Source organism: Lepisosteus platostomus, chromosome 15 (genome assembly GCF_059453375.1).
Source record: "Lepisosteus platostomus isolate fLepPlt1 chromosome 15, fLepPlt1.hap1, whole genome shotgun sequence".
NCBI classification, from domain to species: domain Eukaryota; kingdom Metazoa; phylum Chordata; class Actinopteri; order Semionotiformes; family Lepisosteidae; genus Lepisosteus; species Lepisosteus platostomus.
The window spans coordinates 22,308,091-22,334,490 of record NC_142625.1 but is presented as its reverse complement, the minus strand read 5'-3'; the positions used below and the strand labels follow the sequence as shown (position 1 = coordinate 22,334,490).

Sequence of the window (26,400 nt, the reverse complement as noted above, 5' to 3'; positions counted from 1 at the left end):
CTTACCTTGAATGAATGCACAGAGTACTAAAGTTGAATGCAGAGTACAACATAGTTGAATGCACAGAGTACTAAAAACTGCAATATTTAAGGGGCCATCCTGTGATATTCTTCTGAGCACACACAAATTGAAAGTATGTTAATTACAAAAATGCAGCTTGAAAGGAAAATGTTGTTTTAGATGGTGAATACCACTTGCCACTGTTAGTTCAAATCTAATGATATAGTGCGTTTGCCAGATTTGTATTGCAGTGCTTCAGGGGGAAAAGAATAAAACTTGTAATCAAGTAATGTTTTTGCTCATTAAGCAGTCTTATACAAAAGTGGAGAAAATTCAGTCTAGACCGCAGCCCCTTGCAATTATTGAATCTTAATAAAATTAGCATGGCCTTTAGACAAGACTTAAGTCAGCAAGATTTATCTCCTTATGTAGATTTCAAGTTGAAAGAATACTGCTGATTATTCATAATTATAAAACAGATTTATTCTCTGTTTGACTCAAAACTTATCCTATGAAGTTCCATTTTTGCATTTAAGAGCCTTAATTTGTATCCCTTCAATGTGCCTACGTTCACTAGGATATGTGTCCTTATCATATTTCATAGGTTCAGAAGTCTATCAGATTAAACTTTATGTGTTTTCGGAAAACTTGGTTGTCACGATAATTTTTAAACGGGTATCTGTATCTTTTGAAGAAGACCATGGGCTTGTCATTTTGTAATTTTGTCATTTTGCCACATCACTATTGCCATTATTGTTTTTGTGCAATTTTTTAATTATATTTATATATCTCATATTAATATTTTCTAATATTTTGTCAAGCACTAGTAGGTAGGGAAAAGGGATGCCTTTTTGAATCCGCAATATTTCCCCACTGTTCGTAAAATATAGTAGTATTTGTCAGGAAAGACATTCGGGAATGCTGTTTTGTCTAAGATACCATCTGATTATTGGTTTAAGTCTTGGAAAGGTTTAAGACTGCTCTTTTGATTAATTGATTTAATTGATTTATTTGATTTATTTTTCATTTGGCAAACACTGAGGCTTTTATTCAGAAAAGCACCTCACCGTGTTTGGATACTCAGGGTAGCTGGACTTCCAAATGTGGTTGATAACCAACTATCTTTTTAATTATTCACATCATTTATTAAGGAAACTTGATCTTGTTTCTGACACTGCAGGAAAGAAAAGCATTTGCCTTAAGTTAATTAACCTTACTAAGGATTTGCATTTTTTCCCTGGCTGAGATAGTGCATTGCAGAATCATTGTTAATGATAATGGCTGATGTGTTTATCTGCATGCCTTTCTCAGAGTGTTATTTCACTCTATGGATATATTAAACTGGTGTATTTCATTCCCTATAATGAGATTTTGGAAAATGGGTTTCTTAAGAATTTTTATTTCCCTTTTTTTAAAAGGATTCTTCAATTTGCTTTAATTATACCAATAATTGCATGTTTCCAGATGTTCCATGTTTCCTTGTTAATTTCTTTTTCATTTATTCTTCTGAATGCACTTGAAAAGTGAAAGGTATTTTTGCTAGTACTCCTGTCTGGTACCACAATATTTAGAATAAATGATCATATTCATAACATAGCCTGTACAAATTCATATTTAATCCCTAATTAACGGGAATTACCCTGTGTACAGAGAATCATCCTGAAGTACTACCGTCATTCTTAATAACTGCATACTGATTCTAAATGTAATGTCTTAGTATATTTACACAACATTTCATGGTGGAACACCATGTTCTTCATCCAGCTGGCCCTAGGTATTAATTAGGACTAGAAAATCCTCAATTTCCCTGGAGGAAATTGGATTTGATGTAAATTTGCCTACTTGGATTTAAAGCCAACGTAGGCCTTCCTTGATAGGATTTGTATTTGTAAAGCTTTTTGTCTACAATACTGCAGCTATTGGATACCATTAGCTGGACATACTAGAGAGAGCAGAAAGTGTCCGGTGGAGTACTGCTGTTCAGTGTGGTTTAACTGTATGTATTTCCTCTAAGGCAGATAATGTAGCAGAAACTATGCTAATACTTCCAAATCTCAGTATTGTGGTAGACTGTACTATGTTTGAGTTGTTGTTAATTGTGGACCAGTAGGTGGAGCTCTTTTTTTTAATCTCCGAGCCATAGAAGATGCCAGCCTCCTGATGAAACATTAAACCAAGGTCCAAACTACCTGGTTATTAAAAATCCCATGGTAGCATTGACATTAGTGTCCTGGCTAAATTCTGCTTTGGATTAACACAGCTTGGCTTAAAAGGCAATGCTCCCCCTCAGTTCGATGACGTTTCTCACTTCTTACTTCTCCACCCAGTTTGCTGGGAGGGGCTGCAACCTCCTGTCACCCTGATCATCTGTGCATATCTGCAGTGGAGGCAATGGGAGTTCTATGGCATGAAGCTATCAAATTTTACTTGCAATTTTTACAATTATTTAAGAACATTTAATTGCATGCCCTGCGGTGGACTGGGACACCGTCTGGGGTCTATCTCTCCTTGAGCTCAATGCTTCCCAGGATAGGCTCCATGCCACCATGACCCTGAGTTGGATAAGAGGTTATCGAAACTGACCTGATGTGAACATTCAATTCAAGTGATACATTCAAGTATCACTCCTAAGCATATGAAAAACACCTTTGCATTAAGTCTGTTATAAATTAATCTTAGTTTGTGTTAGACTTGAACTTGTTTCATTTCCTGGCAAATTTATTTTATTAGCTCCGTAGTAGTAGAAATATAGATAGATCTTCCTGTCTTTCTCTGAATAGGATATTTGTTTTGATTCTGTTTTGTGTAATTTAAGTCTTCTTCTGGGATTGTGCCAGTTTAAAAAAATAGCACTGTAAAAATAAATAAAAAGTGTAATCTTATGAAGTCTGGTATGAAAAATAAAAATCCCTACAAAAAATGTTTCTCTCCAGTGTCAAACTCCTACACAGATCTCTGTGCTGCGTTAGCCTGCTTTGGGGCTTGCCCGAGAGAGGATATCACAGCAGCTGTGATCGAAGAAACAGCTAAGTTAAGATTTACTTCAAGGATCACACCTACTTCTTTTGAAGTTAAATTGGGGGGGGGAAGACTTCGCAAACACTTGTCATTCTGATGCAGTTCAAATGTTGCACGTTGTTCATTTGTTGCTAATACATATCATAGAGGTTTGCAGTTTCTGATTTGTACAAAAAAATAGATGTTCTCTTTCTACCTGTATGCATTTTGATGTTTTGTCACACTAAAGTACTGCTGACCAATGATACAACAGATAAAACATTTATACTGAGAAACATATAGCTAGTTCTTTTGGAATCTGGGCTGCATTTCTTTATAAAATCAAATCTAAGGAAAAATATAGGGTCTTTATATGTACTATACTTTACTATAAACTTTTTAAACTTAGAAATTTGTTTGAGGTTAGCGTTAAGATTTAGAGTCATGTATTCAGTTTTGGCATCTTTTTCGACCATTTTAATACTGTGGTTTACAGTGTGAACCATGAAGCAAAAGGTCTATTGTAAAACTTTGCAATCATGCTAAATGTGACAGTGGACACTTCCAAGCTATGTTTTGCCAGAACTGGAGATTTGGAAATCTGAAAACACTTACAAACATTGCATAAATTGGGAGTTACCATTTTCTGTTTTACTACATTTTCCCTGTGTGAAACGTAAGGTCTTACTATTAGTTTTAGCTATGTATTAGTCAAAACAAGAGACATTCAGTACCAGCTTGGTGCTAGAGGAGGGATTCTGAATGTTATGCCAGCTTGGAGGATTTCCAGTCAGCACATTAGAATAAGGGTGGTGGGTTAGGGTTCTGATCAATCAGGTTTATGGAGATAACATTTTGCCACTGCAACACAGTGATAATGTTACCTGGGGTTGACAAAATATTGCATTACCCAAATGCACATGTACTGAGGGCATCAGGAGTTCAGCAGGGTTCCTCTCTAATTCTTATTCTGCATTCTGAGTCCAATTCAGACACCCCAGACAGGAAAAAAAATTGAGATCAGGAATCCAAGTCATTGAAGGTGAAGAGCATTAGTCTCTGAAGCATATTAGGGGATTCCTGAACTTGCTGTAACATTCCTATGAGGTGACCCTCCTCTGAAAGTGGTCACTCCTCGATTGAACTGACAAGTTCTTCAAGTAGAAAAGACAACAATGGTTGCCTTGATCTACTGTATGCTGGTTACTGTGAAATCAATTAATTATTTTTTTGCTTACAGTTATAGACAAAACTTGAACAACACTGTTCTCAACTTTAATTCAAACCTATTTTGCAATACTTCCTAAGAGACATAGTTGTATTTGAATTTTATTACAAAACGTCACTTAAAATCCTTTAGTTTCAGTTATGCAAAGACCCATTGTGTATTAATAGTATTTTACAGCATCCTGCAACAAAAGATGTCATTTCAACAGGACTTTTACAGAGTGAGTGCAATTAAAAACCTTTTCCATAAAAAAAGTAATTTTAGATCGCTCTCGGTTCAGCAATTTAATGAGATTACTTGGATAGAACATTCAGCTGGAACAAAAGCCATATTTTATTGATTATGTAAGTCAATTTAATCTTCTTTTGTTTCAGAAGAGGAATACACTTTGTACTTTGAATATATGTGCTCTGCATTCTGATGTAATGATTTAATCATCCTAAATATGTTGCTGCATTTCAATAGTATCCCCTAATGAAACAAGCAGCACTGCATCTGGAGATTTTTGTGACTAACTTGGGCTTCTGTTTGCAAAGACAGCTGCTAAATGAGAGCATCTCTTTTAAAAAACATTTGCTTTTAAAGTTTTTTCAGTTTTCTATTTTAAAGTTTCTGTTGTCATCTGAGCTCCTTTCTCTTGCGTTTGGCTTTGTAGGTATGGGTGAAGAGTTACTAGGGATTTAAGGATCTTCTGTTTCTATTGTAAGCCAAATGAGTAAGATTTGTGCTGAAGATAATAAGGTCTAGTTTGATTCAATTGCGCTAGAAAAAACATCTAAAAAGTATGCTTTTGAGGGAAAGGTTTTTTTCCACAGTTGTGATTAACATATCTGTGCTGATTAAACAAAAATCCATAATGTACTGTACTATGTATGCAGTTTCATTTACCTTTGACTTAACTTTGTAGCAGGCTCATATGCTCACAAAGTATAAATAATTTAGTATTAGGCATTGTGCCTGGGAAAGTGGGTATCTTGGTCACCAATGGACCGATTTCCTTGTTAGAAAGGAAACGATTCACAAAAGTTGTGGGGTTTTTAAATCTGGCTTCTGGTAGTAAAAATGTGCTTCACATATGTGCCGCACCAGATAACCCCATAAGCCAAACGTGTTAATCACTGAATTCCTAAAGCTGTGACTGTTTAATCACTATGGATCATGCAAATGAGGCAATCTGTGCATCTCTGCTGACGAGCTCGTCTTGCACTTGACATTTATATGACTGAATGTCTTAAGTTTAATGGTAATTCAAAGGGTTTTCTAAACACTGTGGCGATTGTTGTCTTGAAAGGATAATTAAGCATGGTGACGTAAAATGCAAAAGAAGGTTTTCAAGATTAGACAAAAGCGAATGCTTTCTGAAAGGCAAATTACACTGTTCCTTAACCATACAATGCCTTTTCTAGATTGTTTTGTGGCAGTCAATTTATTGATATACTATATATTGCAGATTGATACCTATTGATCATTTTTAAAATATTCTGCATATTTATCTTTGTCAGATGCAGTGCTTAGTATTTATTTTCTGTCATCAAATCGTTTTTTAATACATATCCTTGTGTTTAAGATCTACAATATTGAAGCGTGCTACCTTTTCCAAACTGCTTGTCCTTAGAGTCTTGAATACATCCCATAAACACCTGAAAGTAAGCCTGTTCAAAAAGCATATTGTTATAGTATGATCAGGTGTCTTGATTATCACAGAGGTGATTATCTGCTAAACAAAACAAGTGCAAGAATACATTTTGTGTGCGCTGTATTGCCGACAGAATTACATCTTTAATTGTGCGTGTTTTGCCGGGAGTGTTAATGTTCATGCACACACTTCAATCAGCTAATTCCTAGTTTCACTGCCACCTCCTGAACACGGGTGAGTATATTGCAAAACGTAGGGTATAATAAATTACTCCAATATTGATGTATAATGAGTTCTTGAACACTTAATGAAACTTTTATAAAATAATGAGATACCTAAGTTGCACATGGAAATTATACGTGACTTCTTTACCTGGAAATGTTTTTTCATGGGGCACCACATTGGCATGGGGATTAGTCCTGGCTAGGCTGACCAGTGTCTCTGTGTGTTGGTGTGTGATGGACTGGTCTCTTCCAGGGTGTAATCCCGTCTTGTGCCCTGTGCTTCCAGGGCTAAACTCTGGATTCCCACGACCCTTACCAGGAATAGTCTTCGGATGATGGATGGAAGGCTTTTTCTGATGTGAATGACAGACTGATATGGCCCCCTTGGCCTATTCTTTTGTTGGCTGTCAATGGCTAAAGCACTTTTGTTATAGCCCCTGTCTTCTTTTGTTTCCCTTGCAGCTTGTGGGGTTTGTCTACGCCTGCTATGTCGTCAGCGCTTTCACTGAGGAAGAGGACAGCTGTGAGTATTGATGTGTGAGCACTGATCTGCCACAGATTAAGTACTGCCCCCCCCTTCCAAATGCTCTCCTTCCCTAAACTGCACAGTTGACCCACTTCCTCCCCGCCCCCACTCCGTTCTGCACACTGACATCACTCTCACACCCTTCTCTGAACATGCCTCGCATTCCTTCCTCCAGCTGTCTTCTAATGGTTTACTGGAAAATTGAGCAGGGAGTGCCTCTTACTCTGTGCACCCTTGAAGAATGAAATCCCCATCTCCCCTTGCGAATATTCAGAACATTGCAACACAATGTCTGAAAAGCAGCCCTCGCTGATGATGCCTCTTTGTTATGGCTGATGCAGCTTTGTCACTAATTTAAATGTCCAATATCTTATTTCTGGCCACTTCAGGTTTTTTTAGTTACTGGAAGATGTTTTAAGATGTACAGTAACAGTCTGCCACACAGGAATTTAAAAGTCTTATTTCAAAGAGGCTCCTCTGCCTATGTAACTCTCACTCCCTTTCTCAAGACAGCTATCATGGAAAGGAATGTAACTGAAAAGAACATAAAGCCTGATCAAAATGGATAACTAGCTCACATCTTTTGTATTGTAATGGCTATATACTGTATGCATGGAAGAAAGACTTTTATTTTTGAGTATAAAAAGCTATCCGTGTTTTCTGGTTATGGGGCTGTCTATCTAAACTGCTACACAGTTTTATAAGGATTAGTAGTTTCAGCATCTTTATTGCACTAACTATGGTGCTAACTTACATAATGGCCATAATGGCCATTTAATTAAATTGCTTGTGTGAGCAAACTGGTCGAAACCCATGATATATCCTTTCTATTACTCGTTTTAAGAAGCAGTGTGCAAGATCTGATGAAGAAACTACTCCAGGCTTCTAAATTCCATTAAAGAAAGCGTGACTAGTGAACTGTCAAACCTGTTTCTTTGGCAGCTCTTGAAATAAGCTAAAAATGATGCATCATTCTTAAATGTTCTTGCATTGACATTGAAATAAGTGCCAGGAATATTGGAGTTGCAAAACTCCTCCGATGTACAACATTTAACATGTATTAGATGATGAAAATCCCTTAATTTATTTGCACACTAGCTGTTATAAATAACGCCACGTCACAACCATCAACTTTCCATCTTTGAGGTTGATCATTCACCACATACAGTTTTATATATGAAAAGGTCACTGGCAAGAAATGAACTGTGACTACTTTGTTTATTTCTTCTAGCTTTGCAGGAGCTAGTTTCAGTCAGGGGTTCACCAGTTTGAATAATTACTGATGAAAGGACATCAATATGTAGGAAACCTCCCCTGGCAGTGTCTTGGGCAATTTACTGCTGGATTTCAATTTCCCTTCATTTACGCATCTTAGTGGCTGCTCTTTATTTGGTGCACAGTGAGACATAATTTATAAGTGCTATATTGAGTTAGCAATGAAAAAAAAAGTCTGGTGAATTATTCGGCCTGGTGAGGAAATTAAACTCTGCACGAGACCTGCTTGAAAGATTTCAGCGGTTGACTGTATGGATCATCCTGCCATTGTAGCCATGCAAAGACCTCACTGTACTGAGAGGTGAAAGGTCATCTAGCCCCCGGCTCAACCAATCAGGTGGAGAGAGCAGTCTGGCAGCAGAACATCTTTCAGAGGCATGATTGTATTCCTTACATTGCTTTTTTTAATGAGGCTAGGCACGTGGGAAATGAAGCAATTGACGTATTTTTTCTGGAAGTCCTCCATCTGACATCTAATTAGGTAGGGTGACTGACCTGTTTTTGCCTGAAGCTCCCCTTGTCTTTTCTTCTCTCCCACTACAGTGGACCTGTTGAGACTTGCTCATTTTGTCATCTGCAGGCTTTTACTGCTTTGGACTTTAAGGGACTTTATAAACACATAGCCTTTGTGTTCTCAGCTTCACAGTTACTGTGAAGCTAGTAGTTTCTCATTTTATATTGGTTTTGGAAACTACTTACTCACTGACACAGGAAACATTTTTTTGTTTACTTGCACAATTATATGAATTAGTACCAAAATACCATTGTTAGATTTAAATGTAGCAGACAATTTAACACGTAATTTGACCTTCATATTTTAAAAAATGGACTGTTTAAGAATCTTCTGGGTATAATAATGGGTTTAAGGAAAAGGCAATTATCTTTTAATGAACCAAAACATTTTTATGGCTAAAAAAACTATTAGTAAATTGCCATATATATATATATTTATATTCGTAAAAATATATACTAATTATATATATTAGTATATATATTTAAGGATGTAGTAGTTCAGGTGGGTAGCTGCGTCAGCATGCGTAGGCTGCAAAGGAACATGTAATAGGTTTATTCCATGCTGAAAAAAAGAAGAAAGAAAACGCAACGTTTCGGCTGTGAAGCTTTCACACACCTGAAGAAGGCTTCACGGCCGAAACGTTGTGTTTTCTTTCTTCTGTTTTTCAGCATGGAATAAAACTTTTACTTGTTCCTTTGCAGCCTACGCATGCTGACGCAGCTACCCACCTGAACTACTACATCCTTAAACCTATTACTATATTTAAGGATGCCCTAGTATTTATTCATCCTGCCTCACAGTTTCTGGGTCCTGGGTTCTATTCTATGTTTAGTATTTATTCTGTGTTCATGTGGGTTTTCATCAGATCTTCCAATGGCTTCCCACCTCCCAAAACATGTCCTGGCTTACTTCGATTGCCTGTCCTGTACTCTCCCTTTCTCAGGGACCACATGATGGTTGGGTGTCCTGTCCAGAGCGAGAGTAGTTTTGTGTTTTCAGCCCTGCCTTACACCCTATTCTTTGAACCTTGCCAAAAAGCAGCTTTCTGATTACGGATTTAAAGGCTTTTAATTGGTCCTTTCCTCATTATGTGTGTAAATATTTATCTTAAGAGTATGGAACAATAAACATTTCATAGTATAGAAATAGATACAGAAGTCCTAGAAAAAGTAATATGCACCACAGTCTCCATTCCTTACCCCTGTAGTATATAATGTAAAGGAGATGCCTGACGTCTCTGTGATTGATAGTCTCATTTCCAGGTCACAGTAGTGTTGTGAAAGGTTTAAGTAGGAGAGAAGTGAGCTAGCCAGATGTACTGATCATGATTTAGAATAAAATGTGTACAAAAAAATATGCATATGCAAAAATATGCATAATATCAACTACAATGTGAACAATTTCTCTATTAAAAATGTTTCTGTTGCTTTCTGTGGTTCACCTCAATACTGCCAATGAGGTATAAAACAATCATACTCTCAGTTGAAACATTCAGCTTCGGAAATCGGTCATACTGTATAGCCACAAATGTGTACTTATTTAGAGGTATGAATTAAAGGTATTAATCCATCTAATAATAAAGTAGAACCTTTCACAGATATATAAAATAAATTGTGGGCAGGCTTTTTGTTAAAACATCTCGTTCCTGTGCTGTAATTAAAAAAAACTAACAAAATGCTTACCAATTTCTCTCTACATAATGTGGTCTTGTAGTTTAGAAAACACCTCCAGCTGAAAGATGTTAGAAAACACCTTTTACTCACTAGCAAACAAGACAGATAGATTCCACAGGCAGTGGTAGGCAGAGATAAGAATGTTGTAAGGCTTTTTTTTCTACGTACTCTTTGCTAGGAAGCTTTTATCAGAGATACAAGGCCCATGATGTCTTTTCTGTTTCTCTTGTACTGTATACTTGTGCATCACTTACAGATAATGTGTACTTGGAGTTACAATATAGCTTGATTTACGAAAGATTAAGCTTTGAGTAAGAGCAGAAGCTCACACAGATATATTACACTGGTGTTTGATGACCGTGGCACTGGAATTATCTTATTGTCCCAGGATCATCTGTGAATCAAGCCCTTTAATCACGAAACATCATCATAAGTGAGCAGAAATAAGAATAAAATGTTTCTTATCTGCATACCCAGAAAAAATCCAAGTGTTCTTTCACTTGTTTGAAGTGGACAAAGTAAAATTTCCCCTGTGTAATTAATACTGCCAGCGTCAGAATTTCTGATGTGATGTGTTTTCTCTCCTGAGTTTTTATGTTGCCCTGTTTTCAATGTGTTTCCCTCTTCTCCAGAATAGAGGGGTGTTTCATGCATTTCTGTAAATAACTGCTGACAGGTAATTCAGGCTCTGCATGAAAACTCTACATATCAAACGATTTGCTGCTTGATTCATGTTTATTTCATTTGTGTTGTGTGGAAGATAGATAGCTCCTGACAAGAGTGTGCACCCCCCTCCCTAACACAAACACACTCTTTCTTTCAGTGAGACCAGTCAGTCAGAAGAAAAGTGGGAATATGGATGGAGGTCTTGAAACTTAATAGAAACCATTACAGCTGGCAACTAAACACTGAGTTCAATAGAGACCCCACTTAGGATAACAGCTCTGGGTATTCTAATGGAATGTGAAATAGAGCAGAGATTGTGTATTTTAGTAAAGACAATGATTGTTTTTGGCTACATTTCTAGTTGTAGCTTTAGTATCAAATGCCTGGTAACCCAACAGAAATGTATATATACAGTATATATATACATCATGTTTGACTGACCCACATATGTTTATTTTATTCATGGAATACTGCATTTATTCTGCTTAATAAACTGGTGCTTTAGTTATTTAATAGACTTTTCATATTTATTTAGAAATTAAGTTCTTCTTTATTTAGATCTTTAACCTACTGAATCATTTTTAAATCCACGCCTTATCAAGAAATAAATCCATTGTGTGGAACCAATTTTTAAAATCAGTTTGTACGTTTTGGACACCGAAACTGGTGGTGTTGTAATGCGACAGAAATATAATGATGCATATTGTTTTGCATGTACCTTTCATTAGAGCATTTTCACTGCCAGCAATTTAACAGATTTAGCTGAGCCAAACCAGACACAATTGGCAGAAAATATAGACCTGGGTGTCTGAATCTGAATGTGTAACACTTGGGATGCTAGAATCCAACCTGCTCAAAAGGACATCTTCTATTTACCAAACTCAATTGCTGTTCTCAAAAATGAATGTGTCACTTTAGATCTGTCAGCTGATTGACCCAAGGGTTTTGCCTGCATCTTTTACAAGATTGTTTTATTCTTTCCTAATGTAAAATAAATATTTTATTCTTTCCTAATGTAAAAATAATACACATTGTAATTCGTTAAAAACAGGAATGTATTCTTCCCGTGTTTTAATCCAATTAGAGAAATGTTCAAGGGCTCTTCAAGCAGTTGTAAATTAGTAACTAAATGCATATTCTTAATGTTTTCAAATGTCAAGGGGGCGAGCAGAAAACAATCGAGTGCTGAACCATTTTCACACAAAAGTCATTCATTTTGTGTTTCATTTACTTTTGCATTTTTTTTTCGTGGATCTGTTATCTCTGTGTGCTTTGCATTTATCCTCTGTTGGGCAAGTTACAATTTTGTGTTTAATTTTCATTTGATCCTTTTTGGCTTTCAGTTGATTTTATTGGTGGATTTGATCCATTTCCCTTGTACCATGTCAATGAGAAACCATCCCATCTCCTGTTAAAGCCAATGTACCTGTAAGTACTCAACTGCCAATTTTCATTGTGCCATTAATGTTTTGTTCCATTCTTTAAGAATCTCTCTCTTTTGAACATCTTTGTGTTGTGTTTTAGATGTAAATACATGATAGTAAATTAGCTTTTTTCAAGGGTGGCTTTAAAGCTTTTAATATTGAATATATTGGGGAGCTCTTGCCTTTTAAGTACGTTGTTCATGTTACTGGAATGGTTAAGCCTTTTTTCCCCATATGAAGACTGGCTGTTCATTCAAATAAAATTATAGCTACTGTCTCCTAACAAAGTTAAAATCAAATCCAAGGCAATCTCCTAAGACATGTTTAACACAAACAGAAATTGGATTGTTAAACCTCTTCCATATATAGGAAGGTAACCTGTTGTAAACACTTTTCATTTGGCCTGAGATGTAATCAAGTTAGAGCATCTTGTCATTCACATTTTACATTAAAATTAGCTTTTAATGAATTCATCATAATGAGTATTGCAGAATCATTTTAATGAGTATATAATTAACAATGGTATAAGATTTATTACTGTTCTAGTTGTTTTTATATCTAGGTCAAAGACATGCAGAATAGACAATGGAGAAACATTTCCTGTGAAGCAGGACAAATCTTACGTTTAGAAATACAGAATGTTACCATGGTTTAAATGAGCAACAGCTGCCCTTTTTTCTTCTTTCAAACACATACATTCTACATTCATTATGTGAAGGCTTAGTAAATTAAAGTTTGAGCTACCTGTTTTGTCAGAAACAATATTTACTTTAAATACATTTTGCTTTTGTACCACAATATTCAAGACCAATATATCTAGATTGTACTTCCTCTGGAAAATCTCTGCTTTTCTTAATGCTATGTAGCATCTAAAAGAAAAAAATAGAAAACAAGGGGAAGAATACCATTACTGTAGGTATCCAGGTATCCAGTACAGGGCGGAGCAGTAGCACTGTGGCTAAGGATCTGCGCCTGTGGCTGGAAGGTTGCTGGTTCAAATCCCACAACCGGCAGAGGAATCCTACTCCGTTGGGCCCCTGAGTAAGGCCCTTAACCCCAACTGCTCCAGGGGCGCTGTACAATGGCTGACCCTGTGCTCTGACCCCAAACTTCTCTCCCAGTCTGTGTGCCTGTGTTTCATGGAGAGCAAGCTGGAGTATCTGAAAATATGAATTCCTAATGCAAGAAATTGTATATGGCTAATAAAGTGATCATATCTGATCTTATTTCAGTGTGTGTTTCATTACACTTATTGCTTACTGGTTTCAGTCTCAAGAAGACTTCAAGTTAGTTTTCTAAAGCTTTGCTGGTGAAAGCTCATCTCATCCATTAGCTCTAGTGAAGTACTTGGGTTTGTAATTTGATATGTGCTCCATTACAATTTACTGTCCAAAAACAGACTTTTCCCACATTATACGCCACAAACACCTTGGATCAGAAGTCACTTTGGCCAAATGAAGTTCCAAGTGAAAATCTTGCTCAGTTTTTAGTGTCAAAGGTGCCAAGCAGTCATAACCCTTAGTAAAATAAAATGAGATTAACTGCTAGCATAGGTGACTTACCAGGTTTGTACGGAGACATTGACTGGTAGTTTGTCCCAAAGACACAGAAACATCTGGGATACTGATCCATCCTGTTTTATAGCCTGCTTTATTTAAACTTGCCAGTTTTCATTGCTGTAAATGTTTGTCATCCCATATCTGTTAAATGGCAAAACTTCATACCCCTCTTCATACCCCTTTATAAATACTGAAATGCCTAGGTTATTATTATAAGTGACTTTTGATTTTATTAAAATATATTCTTCTTAGTCTTGTCTTTTTGCAGCTCCTACTTTTAAATGTTCTTGCATTATACATTACCACTGTAGTGCATTCCACTACAGAATTGTAACAATCCTCCGGATGAACCTATTTTAAATTGTTCAGGACTCTGTGACTGTGCCAAGACCTTCAGTTACACTTATTTCCAATCACTAAAATTGATCAGCCTTAAGGATCTACAGTACTTTGTTCACTTTTAATGTCAACTCAGATTAAATGTGGTTTTTCAGTTTAAGTAGCTGATCACTCAAATTAAAGCCAATATTTGAGAAGATGGAATGAGTGTGCCAAAACAAATTGTGCATTTGTCACAGAAGCAGGAGCTCATGCCAGCGAAGCTCTTGCTGACTCACTGTCTCTTTGGTTTTACAGGTCTACGTAAGTAAAGGATCCAGATTTTCAAGGAAGATCTAATGGAGATAGACAGGGAGGAGTCAAGAAGGATACATTGGAGAGCTGATGTAAAACTTAGCGAAAAACACAAGGACAATACAAAACATTCCACAGTTTGGTTACTTGTCTTTTCAATTTTATATATATACTGTATATTTTTAATTAGATTCTTTGTTGCAAGTATGCTGCTTTAAAAGTACTGTAATTCCATGTTTTCTTGTGCTTCAGAGTTGCTTGTCTAGCTGTGGTCAAGCTTTAAAAAATAACAAGGTTTTCAAGAAGACACTAGACACAGGCTAACTTTTCTTGCTGTTGACGCAATGTAAAATCTTTGGTCCTTTATGGGGAAAAAGTACAAGTTTGCTTAAATGCCTTGCCCTGCCCTTTTTGTGTAATTGCTATTCTCCTTGGTTTGCTGGTCCTGCAGACGTTGCTGCTTTTCAGATGGACATTTTTAAGAGCAGCAAACGGCTGCATTTGTATCTGCAGTGCTGTTTTCTTTTTACTTTCACTTGGAATGTGAAATGGTAGTGGACTGTTGACTTCATTGTGGGATACAGTAACCTATTGCTTGCTGTAAATGGGGGACAAGCCCAAATTAAAAACAAAAGGGCAGTTGAAAATTAATGAAATCTGAAGTGGTTGCTGTTTAAAACAGAAGGCAAAGCATTCAGATATTGTAAAAGTGTTAAACCATGCTCATATGCAATACGTGTATCTAATTAAAACACCAAAGTTCCGCATTTTATAAAGTTCTATTACCTTTACTCATTACCTGTCCCTTACTTTTCTCTACTAGGCTTATCCAGTAATTCTTGGCTTTTAAACATGGGACAATAGGGTGGTAAACAATCTCTGATTAAACTAGAGAGTTCTGTAGCTACAGGTGACAGGTGGCATATGGAATCATCTGTTCCATCTTCCTTTATATGTTGCAAACCAGCAACGGTGAGTACATTGTGTACTTGGATGGTAAAAATAATTAACATTAAGGACCGCTGGTTCTTGCTCTGTGCAGAGAGCCCAAGCATTTATAATCACAGTAACTACAAGGGCGATAAAAAGAAATGTTTACGTATGTTTCTGGTGAACGTTGTAATCTCTAGCTGATATACTAAGGCCAGCGTGTATTGATAGAATACCATGCAGTCTTGTAAAGTTTTTGACATGCCTTGCAAGACTCGCTTGAAATGTTTTAAGTTCTCTTTATAGAGGTCTCACCAAGTGCCACAGGCACCCACACTTTCAGCTGATTTTCTGTTTCAAGAGCAAGCTGTGCACTCTTGACATATATTAATGGATAGATGATAAATCATTCTAGAATACAGCTGTTAAATACAAAAATAAAGTGAGCAAATATTTGACCTTCACTGAAGTATAACCTCACTATTACATTAATATAGAACAATATTTTCATTCTTCCCAAACAGGTTGATAATTGACAGTTACAGTATCTCTGTCAGCAACTTGTATTTAATGAGCACTTTGAGATTCTACAGAACCTGGGGCAAGCATTAATCTGAGAATAAATCTGATACATATATTTGTTACAGTTTCTAGAAGGTTAATGGAAGAAGACAGAATGTGTTTAAAGACTTGGAAGTATTATATAAATACTCTTTTCAAAGATATTCCGAAAGAGTTTAGAAACTATTTCCTCAGATATTTCTACAGAGAATGGATTTGGTGACGTTTTTAGCCAAGGTTGTGCAATAGTACATATGTTGGATAGCACAGAATCTAATCTAACATTTCAGCACCCAAGAACAGTATTTTTAGTACACAGCACAATATCTTCTTTGTTGTACGGCTTACAATCGTCTGTTCCATAGTCCATTACTGACCCCTAGTGTTGAATATATGTAGAGTTTACAAATTTGTGCGTGGTTTTCAAAGAACTCCATTCAGTATTTGTGATGGTGTTGATGTTTCATAATAATAACAGCTTACATTTTTATAGCACTTTTCATCTTAAAGGATCCCAAAGCAACTTACGTACATGAGGGGACCCACTACTGAACTGTAGCACCACTTTTGTGCTTGCATCACCACTACACAGCAAATCGGGTACAGGAGACAGAAATTACTTTGCCAGCTGAACTAGGTGTTAGATTTTCTGAAGCCAAGTTGTACAAAAATAAGATGTGATTTACCCAGGAGAAAGGTATTAACATTCCAACCTGGTTTACCTTTTTCCCATCAGGTTGTGTGCTGTATAGCCTAATGTATAAGCAAAATGAAACTGGAAAAGCATAAATCACAATCAACATCCCTACAATAGTGACTTGTCAAACAGCACAGTATGAGAAGCAACTATAATATGCTGAAAATTCTATGAGTTTTAATTCTTGTTAGGCTGTTTATAATTACAAATATTATCAGATTGTCTTACTGTGTTGTGTACAGTATTCTTTATTTATTATAAGTGGCATTTTCCTTGTGCAAGATAGATGATAAAAGTACAAATGTGCAGTATATCATTCTTGTACAAAGGCTAAACCCTGAAATAGAGCAGAAGTCAGTTAGATTTTACTGCCATCACATGAAATCTGTATCTAAGTCTAGCTCTAAACTGGAATCCAATTCTCTTAAGGTAATTCCTATTCTGAGTGACCTCTTGAATGAAGCCTACTGTATGTGCCATTCAATATCCTTTCAGCTTCACCTATGATTTTTTCAATAAAACAAAACCTTAACAAGGGTAATTCCAACCTCAAATTAGGAAAAGAATAATGTACAGATTGGTATTTAAATTCTTCAGACCGAGGGTACAATGCAACATTGAAATGTTTAAAATGAAACAATAAAAACAGGCTAATTTGGAAGAGTGATACAAATTTATTATGGCATCAGTAGTAGCAACTTTAAAGGAATTCCCTTTTTAAACATGTAAACCTATCAGATATCACTTAAAACAGGGAGGTACCTCTAGAAAACTTTTTAGGTAGAAGATAAGATCCACAGCTTTTTCCTTTCTTTTTAAATCTAGATGTTGTTTCCAGTGCCAACAATCATTGATAATAGATAAAACATCTTCTGCCCACTGAATCTATAGTTATCACACAAAATGCATTGTTTAAAATGAGCATGACTGGTACCTTTGCCTGTATGTGCACGCTTGGTAGAACCTGAATCTACCTCTCTCTGTTTAGATGTAATACATTACTACTGGGTTGGCTACCATCAACAAAAAGCAAAATAAGAAACAATGCTCTTTCAAATTCTGTGATTCACATTGTTTACTTCAGTGAGTTATTGGAGCTGTAACAAATTGCAGACTGCAAGCAAGGAAAACACAAGTCATGTTTATAACAAGGTATTGACAGTTAGCTTGCTTAAGTTCACTTACCTCACATCTAACAGCGTACTGAATAATAAGTCTACAGAATGTTGATTTCTGTCTGTTCATCCATGCATCTGTCTGACTGAGATAAAGGGAAAGATTGGCCATTGGCCTTCTTGTTTTTATCTAATGTGTTAAATGGGAAACATAATCAAAAATCTCTTTAGAGTGGATTGTCTCTCGCCATACAAGTCACTACTGCTTTATACAGTATATTCCATCCAGGAGGGTGTGCTCTTTGCTTGTGTACAATGAAGTATGACTCTAATTGTTTCACACATTTCTAAAGATCTGCTTACCCATGCAGTCTTGTTGAAAAATATTTTGAGAACCTTCCCCAAATCGTGTGCTTGCTGATCAATTGATTTAATGAACAACATTCTTTACGGGTTTGGTATTCCATTTTATGGAGCATTTCTACGAGAGTATTGAATGTTATTTTTATGTTTCTATGTTGTTACTTGCATCTTTTGTGGTATTTTACTTACAACAAGCACTCAGACATATGAAGCCAGCAGCTAACAAGTTTTCTGGCTATTGTGTATTCATTGGAAAACTACACAGCAGCTGCCTTCACAGTTCTTTGGGGTGGTTTGAATGAATGTGGGTTAAGTTAGTAAACGAATGAAAGTTTGCTTGAGTGCATTAGTGCTCTGTTAAAATTTGTAGATTTACATCATTTGTACTTCTAAGGTAAATTTCTGCCTCCAAATATGTATGTAACACATTGGTTAACTTAACAAAAAAATCTCTCATTTTTCAAACATGCGTTTCACTCTGGTATTCACATTTGTGCCCTGTAGTCTCATTGTAATGTACCTTCCTATAAGTGTTCCCAGTCCGATGAGAATGGTGGTTTGTGTTCAGAAATGTAAATAGTCATTTGTTAATAAACTGTGTACTTTTAATGTTTCTGCTCTGTGTTTTCTTAAAGCATGAAACATTAGCACAAACACACAAACCCTGAATCTCCATTTCATTGTTAAAACAAATCACTTTGTTTCAAGACTGAAAATGATTACTTGCAGAGCCAAGTACAAAGCTTAGTTTCATTCAATGTCAAGATAAAGCAACATTAAATATCTATTAAGTGGGTGACATGCTTCCAGGGGCTGTACTGGTTCATTCAAAGATAGATGAGCCAAAACACACATATAAGATTTAAAAATAAAAGAGACACTCCAGATCCTTCTCTCTCTCCCTTTGCTTTTCTCTGTTTCTATATATAAACCAACCCAACTTTCCAACACAATTTACCTATCAAATCATTGCCTATAGGTGAACTATTTACCTTGTGCACAAGTGCTCTCTGTATTGTGCCCAGTGATTGCTTGAGGCTGCCTCTAGTGGCTGCTCTTTGGCAATTGCACCCCTTGGTGATCAGAGAAAAGGCATGAATAAATCTGACGTGTTATTTTGCAGTTTAATGCCAGCTTTCCCCCTTTTTCAGCGCTGAGGATTTTCTGCAAAAGAAAGAAGAATTTTCACTGCCTTCTCAAAGGTATTTCCGAAACAAAACAAAAAACATTAAAAGAGTAAGTTCTTAAAGTAGAACTCTGATAACATAAATTCTCAGCTGTGTTTTGGCATTTGTGGAGTTATTAAAACAACACAAAGGATTCACAATTACAAAAATGATTTCTGGTAATGTTTGTGTGAGTATTTTCTACTCAGGGGTGTGCTTTCTATCGTATTCACATTCATGTCTACAAAATAAATTCTCACCACTCTAGCTGGGAAGATAAAAGCAAAAAAGCACTTTGATGTTTATGCTGGTAGCACAACTTGCAAGTGAAATATGTCCACTGTTTTTGCTGCAGCACATAACCAGTTCTTAGAAACGTCATTTAACAACTCTACTTAACCAACCACTTAAAAAAGTGAGTACCGAGTCGAGATGCTTACCAAGGAGACAACCCAGTTTAAGACATGAATGCCCGAACGCTGCCTCTGATAACAGCGCGACAGATGGGGCAGTGTCGCAGGCTGGCCGCACAATCGGTACACACCACCAGGTGTCCACAGGGAATGAAAACGATGGACACCACTTTGTCCATGCACACCTTACAGGTACGCTCCTCCTGCAACTGTCTCAGCTCCTCCTCTGGGCTCATGTCCCCCACTACCAAAAGGAATAAAGACTGAGGCTTCATGTTCATTGTAACCAGCCGTGCTGTATTCTACAGCTTCTCAGGCTGTGTTACTTCAGTGCCATTACATTAGTGCTAACAGATCAGCTATTCTTTGTAACTCTAGGAAATTACCATGGAAATAATATTTCCCTGCGAAAAATATTTTTTTCACATTTCTTTCTTTCTGAATACCCTACTGAGATTTCATGAAATACATTGATTTGTGTCCTTAGAAGCATTTGTGTCCTTAGAAGTTCATGAAGTGTTTATAGGATTAGAATTCCCCACACTGTGGTGGTGGGATCCCAATCAATAGATGTTGCACAGGAGTAATAACTCGTAATTATAAATCAGAAGTCACTTTTAAAATGGCTCTGGTAATTACAACATGGTGCCAAGTTCACTTGGCATCAAACATTCTGGAATATAAACTTTCATAGACTTGCAAGACTTCTTTCCAGACCCCTACTGCTGTTTCAGAAGTAAATTAGCTAACCTTTCTCCTTAGGGTGATCCTGTGCCGTCTCACTCCCAGCACTCATACCTTGTCTTGGCCTGTGGATAGGCTCTAGAACAAATGTACAGGGTGTTTACAGGCTATTTCACCGCGTCATGAAATGTGCATGAAGGAGCAATGAAGCCTAGCAGACATAATAGGATTGGAGGAACAAATTCTCATGGACAAGGACAGTTGACCTCAGCTCTGTATGTTGTCCCTCCACAAATACAAATTCTCATGGACACAACTGTGGTCACATTGGAACACATTTAGCAATCTTGGGTATGTCACTGTCACTGTCATTGTCCTTGGGCATGTTTTCCCTGTAGTCTCTCTGAACACTTTCAGTGCAGAACTACTTAGAAGGGGATAAATACTACTTTTTACTGTGATGGTAACTATGATCAAATTTTATTTTATTTTATTTCAGTTCAGGAGTCCTTGCAAATACAAAAAACAGCCATACAAGCACACAGTATACATCTCTGTCTACTCTATTTATTCTAAAGCCTACAGTATATGAATGTTGTTCAGTATTCTAAAAAAATATTTTCTGCAGCACACTGCTTTGCTATTATAGCTCAACCACGGTTTTCCTGCTTCACATGTACACCCTGAAAGTAAATTACAAGAATAACTTCACATTCTATTATAATGGGAGCTTTGTTCTTAAATAGTTATGAGATCTATCTTCCTATTTGTAAAACACAAATAAAGCTGACGTCTCATTTTTAGCACAGCAGAATCAAAACAGCTTAAAGTGTGACGTGTGCCTAGCTTTCTGTCTTAATTTCCCACTATAAATGAAAGGATACTTTGAATTTTGTACCTCTAGTCTGTTCTGTTTCTTCCCTGTCATCTTCTTCAGCTTGCAGTATATCAGACACCAGGTCAGACACTGAGGTATACTGATTTCCAGTAAGCAGGTACTTGGTCTGTACTAAACTTCCCACCAGACTGGGGTCAAAGCCCATCTGTAATACACTCTGGACCTCTGGAGACTGCAGGATCGAGGACAAGCCCTGATTACCAACCACATCTAAAAAAAAGGGGGAGTGCACAGTTGGGGTTCTCTGAGTCAATAATTTATTTTCAAGCACTGATGACTTTTTGGCAACAAAATCAACACAAATTCAATCAGAAAAAAATAAGAACATAAGGACAAATGCAAATTGAGAGGGAGCCATTTGGCCCATTTAGCTCAGTTGGTTTTTAGTTTAAGAGCATGGTGCTTAGCTTAATGTTGAGATATTTCCATTTTAATTGCAGAATTGCATGATTTTAAAAGTAAATAGGATGCTTTTTGAAATTGGCTCCATCATGTGACCATATGGAGTCTAAAATAAAAGGACAACTTCTCCCTAATTATTGCGACAACTGGTAGGCTACACAAACAAGGCCAGAATAAGATAAATAGGACACACACATGGAACGAAGAATACCAATGAAGAACTACAGTATGTGGAAATTCAGTTTTCATGCCCAATCTCCTACTCTTTGCGATCCGTTGATTAAAATGATAAGCATGATACAAGTTGAAATGAAAAATATGACTACATTTTAAGATTTTCAACATTTTACAGAATGTAGCTTTGACACTTTTAATAGAACTGATAAATGTTCATATCTAACACTAAAATGAAATCTCTCTCTGGGGGAAAAATGCAATTTTAGGACCTTGCAATTAAGTTGTTTTTTTTCAGTACTGAGGACTGCCAAGCAGACTTTGAACATGATGAATGCCAATGTCTTTTCAGCTGACAAATTAAGACAAAATCAAATACGACTATTGGACCCGAGAGGCCACTTAACTAGCAAGACAACTCTAAGTGAGTACACACCTCACACACAGCAGTTACATAGATTAGACACGTTCAAAATTCTTATTTGACTTTCTGCCCACGAAAGGCACAGGGAAGTTTTCAGTTTCTCTAAAGCGTCATTATTTTTGGAACGGACCAATTGAGTGTTCATTTCTGACCATGAAAAAAACAAAAAGGCTGCAATCTGTCGATTTATACTCCCACATTAGTGCATCGCATCACTGTTCTAATTTAACACAACAGAATTTCTGTCAGAAGTATCTTTAGTTATTGTGTTGAAGAGTTTCAAGAATATCAAAGCTCATTTGACTTGCAAAATGGACATGGGACTTCGCAAGTTAACGTCTGAGCAAATTCTTCTGAATGTGGTACAGTTTCTGGAGAAATGTCAGACAGGGTTGGTCTAAATGAAATTTAGGGGTTAATACGGTAATTCAGGACTTGTTTTATTTTAATTTTTTAATTAGAACCGCATCTTCAGTTTCTGACCTGGATCTTGTAGTTTCTAAAAAACTGACTGCTAAGCTAATGTACCATGAATTAATGGAAATAAATGGAAAGAAAACTAAATGACAAGAACTACTTCTTTCTTTATCCCTCGACAAGAAAGAGATGTACTTTTTTTCATGAGTCCTAAGCCAGCTCAGGATTTGTATTGTTCTATTTCTTTTACTGATCTCAAATACAAATTATAAAAAGAGAACAACACACTAACCTTGCCCTGAAGTGGTCTCTCTAGCTTCTGGTGATTGTGATCCACTCTGCAAAAAATGGAAGACAGTAACAATATACTACTGATGCTATGATGCAGTTTCTGTACTTCAGGACAGAATTTTAGGACAATCTCTTACCACTGGTTCTCCAATATGAAAATACGATTCTTGAATGTTGTTAACATAGTCTCTTCCCCTTGCTTGCAGCAAAAATTCACATCTAAGACAAGAAAGAAAATGTACAAAAGGGGGAAAGAACATGTTTTCACAGCTATTAGGCCTAAAAACCTAGATCAGAGTGGTAGAACTACTATTATTTGGTACTGTAGGTGTCATTTCTGAAGTTTTTTGACACAGTCCTGAACAGAAGAAGACACCTGTACTCTTTTCTCTCTCAAAGAATAATTCCCATTTTGTGCTGTCAATGAAACAAATATCTAAATCATGGTCATATTGACTAAAATGATGACCATGTTTCTCAAAATCGTAAATGAGGTAGGCAAAATGCCACTACACAATGTGTTTTCAGGGCAGTGAACTAAGGTCTTAACGTGCAGGAGAAAAAAATCCCAAAGGATTCTAGCTGATTTTGGTTGGGAGAGGGAAACTGTTCGATATGTTTGTTTTATTTATCGACTTTTTATTGTTACCGGGGAAACCACTTCGCGTGTTCTTGCCACGGGTCGTCCCCTGGCTCCCAGTTTCGAAGGCCCCCGTCGCAATAGAAACACTTGACATTGTCGCCATGACCTAGAAGAGCACAGACATTTATTTGTAAAAGCTCTGCTCCAAGCTTTCGAACTGCGCTCCAGCTGAAAGCCTGGAGCTAACCTTCACGCGCTGCTCTCTAGACAGACTCTCCATGTCATGAACAGAAACAAATGGCGTGAAAGAATAAGTGAAGGACCTGGGGAAATTAAGCAAACTGTCTTATCGTGATGCAATTTGCTTTGCATTTCTCTAAGCACGTTTATTTGAATCCTAACGTTTCTAACTGTGTTTAACGCGAAATGTCACCACTGGCTATACATACGTTTAGTTTTTTCTTAACTGCATTTCTTTCATATAAAAAACCTACAAGGTGTTTTAAAATTGTATTAAAATTTAATACAGTACAAACTTTTTCAAAACTTTTCTTAACATAATTTAATTGCATTTTGATGAAACTCCTAAAGGCGAACAAGAGACTATCCTTTTTATAGTATCACACACCCAAGGAACTACAACTAATTACTTTCAGAAACTTTTGAATTGATTTTCTGACCTCAGTGATGTGATATACACTTTATTTATAAGAATATATGGATGATTTTGTCTGAGACAAAAACAAACAGTTAACACTTATCTACCGGTGTCCAGATGTTTCGATTTGAAGTCCCATGACACTGCGCTTCTATTGTGCTTTAGCTTAGCACAAAGACCGAGTTGTATCAGTAAAATTACTTTCAAGTTGGTTAAATTTGTGCGAATGGTAATACGTGTATCTATAATGCTTCATGGTCGGGGCTAAATAAAACAGAACACCGTCGTAAAAAAAAGTAACAATGAATTCCAAGCTATTGGAAATGTTCAAAACACCAACGGACTTTAAAAATATATGCATAAATGCGAACACACTGATTATATGAAATTAAAAAGATAGTTTGACCACTTCTGGTCGTGTTTGACTCTATAGAGGTGTTCATCGCAAGGAAAGCCGCATACCAGTATAGAAAAAACCCGCTCTAGCCAGAACTTCTGGTTGCACGGAGGCGCCGGTAGGCCAGTTCTGAAACGTTGTCAGACGCGAGTCCTCTGCTTCCATCTCCGGGTACACAGGCTGTCCACCTGCTACCTGGTCCTCTACTGTCATTCTCTGCAGCTGACTGAGGATCTGTCCATCCACCGCATCGGCTGAGCCCTGCGCTGCAAGTAGCGGGACGTTGCCCACGTTTCTGCCCAGTATGAACCAGCAAGCCGGGAAGTGCCTCATGTGCTCTTGCATGGGTCCGTCTCCGTGCACCCAGTGCCTAAGTACTCCACCACAGCAAAAGCACCGTACTTTATCTCCGGGTCCTAGGAAGTAGAACCCAGCATTGGCCAGATCGGCGGCGGAGACTGGAGCATAGCTGGGCCAGCGCTGGAAACTCCTGAGCCTCGCCGGCTCGCTTCGCATTCCGGGCTCCGCCAATAGATACATGAATGAACTCCTGTCACCCGGCATATTCACGTTTGGGATGGTAGCGTTGCTTTCCTGTGCAGGACCAGGCATACCAGGTGTGTCCCATCGTGGAGTCGGCTGCTGCGCTCTGGGGTGCACCAGCGTGCCAGTTTTCATGCACAGTCAGTATATGGAAACCGCAGCAGCTGAGTAGCACTGTATTAGCTTTCCAGAAAACTCAACACTGTCGGGATCGGGTCCCGTGCTGCGAGTCGGTGAATGGCGCACGGACAATGGTGCTTCTGTGACACTTTTGGAAAAAAAAATCCTGACAAAAGCTGAAAGACAAAACAGGCTTTACAGTAACCCACGTGTTAGCCTACGTTTGCCAGGCATTCATGTGGGTTCCAAAAGTAACCTCGCTTGGAAAGTTACAATCATGAAATCACTGGCCTACAAAAACATCAGGTATTTCCCAAAAGCGAAAAATGGTCAAATAACTTGCGCCCTGAACAAAGAAAGATTTTTTACCTGAGTGGACTTGTGCAATATGTCCTTCCTGAAATCGCCCATTAATTCAGTAATGGGAGAAGCAGTTTTTCACTTCATAGTCTAGCCGTGTCGTGGCTTGTTACTACCAAGTGGGGACTGCACTCAGGTAGTGAGTGAAGTTATTAAATATGGATCAAACGACTATAGTGTATTTTATTAAAGAAATAATCACATTGTATTGATTTTATTCCCGGACTGGAGGGAAGGGTAGTGGTCTGAATCACAAGTGGTACACAGTTATGGTACTCTTGGGCAAGGTACTCAAAACTGATGTACAGATATATAACATTGCAATATACAGTATCTATAATATATAACAATATAATGACTAATCTGCTTAAACAAATGATTAAACCTTATTTTACTAAGCTAAGAAGAAAGTAAGTCTGACGAATCCCAGTTGCAGTTTCTTGCCCATTTCCCGTATAATTATCATTTTGCTTGTACGGGTCCAACCTACAGCGCATTTTTGCAGTATATTGATCTTTTGTACACACAGGTTGATATCCACATCGGTACCGCTGCACCGGTAAATTGTTTTCAGCGTGAGCCGCGTCAGGCTGTGAAAACCAAGCAACTCTTCCATCGGTTTAGCACGGAGCTGAAACACACGTTAGAAAAAAAAAGTCACCAGATGAATCAGGCACAGACAGACACAAAAAAATGATCTTAGTGGTGCGAGGAGCATAGAGTTTATTCTTCTTTTTTTTACTAGCGTTTAATCATAGCTTCCGGAAAGTATTGTCACCACCTCTGCCTCACAGGCGCCCCCCCTCCGCGCATACATATAAATTACCAGTGACGTCAATCCTCTTTCTT

At 37.3% G+C, this 26,400-nt stretch overlaps 2 protein-coding genes across 4 annotated transcripts in view; one reads left to right on the top strand and one right to left on the bottom strand.

Moving 5' to 3' along the window:
- The window catches only part of LOC148648251 (sodium/potassium-transporting ATPase subunit beta-1-interacting protein 4-like), a 63,529-nt gene extending 44,899 nt beyond the window's left edge, over positions 1–18,630 (top strand). Inside the window, exons 5-7 of one of the 2 annotated variants that reach the window (XM_088608332.1) lie at positions 6,548–6,608; positions 12,083–12,167; positions 14,359–18,630. In XM_088608332.1, the coding sequence (XP_088464458.1) occupies positions 6,548–6,608; positions 12,083–12,167; positions 14,359–14,368 (156 nt within the window). In that variant the 3' untranslated portion in view covers positions 14,369–18,630. The remainder of the gene's footprint in view (positions 1–6,547; positions 6,609–12,082; positions 12,168–14,358) is intronic. The other variant, XM_088608333.1, reaches the window with a different exon arrangement.
- On the bottom strand, positions 17,195–26,362 carry birc7 (baculoviral IAP repeat containing 7). Of its 2 annotated transcripts, XM_088608330.1 has the most exons (8): positions 24,594–26,362; positions 23,540–23,639; positions 23,028–23,109; positions 22,892–22,937; positions 21,183–21,392; positions 20,351–20,422; positions 19,628–19,844; positions 17,195–19,185 (listed from the first exon to the last, which is right to left on the bottom strand). In XM_088608330.1, exons 1-7 carry the CDS (start codon positions 25,204–25,206, stop codon positions 19,645–19,647), a joined length of 1,323 nt encoding a protein of 440 aa, XP_088464456.1. In that variant the 5' UTR covers positions 25,207–26,362; the 3' UTR covers positions 17,195–19,185; positions 19,628–19,644. The 2 variants fall into 2 exon arrangements, with proteins under 2 accessions (XP_088464456.1, XP_088464457.1); XM_088608331.1 differs by lacking the exon at positions 21,183–21,392.
- Positions 26,363–26,400: the final 38 nt, after the last annotated feature.

Bases quoted from the DNA above. Each gene is read 5' to 3' on its own strand.
- birc7 (XM_088608330.1), bottom strand. From the start codon at position 25,206: ATGAAAACTGGCACGCTGGTGCACCCCAGAGCGCAGCAGCCGACTCCA. The intron at 23,640-24,593 runs GTATGCGGCTTT...GTGCTCTTCTAG, and splicing joins AGCGGGTTTTTTCTATACTG to GTCATGGCGACAATGTCAAG. The intron at 22,938-23,027 runs GTAAGAGATTGT...CATTTTTTGCAG, and splicing joins TTCATATTGGAGAACCAGTG to AGTGGATCACAATCACCAGA.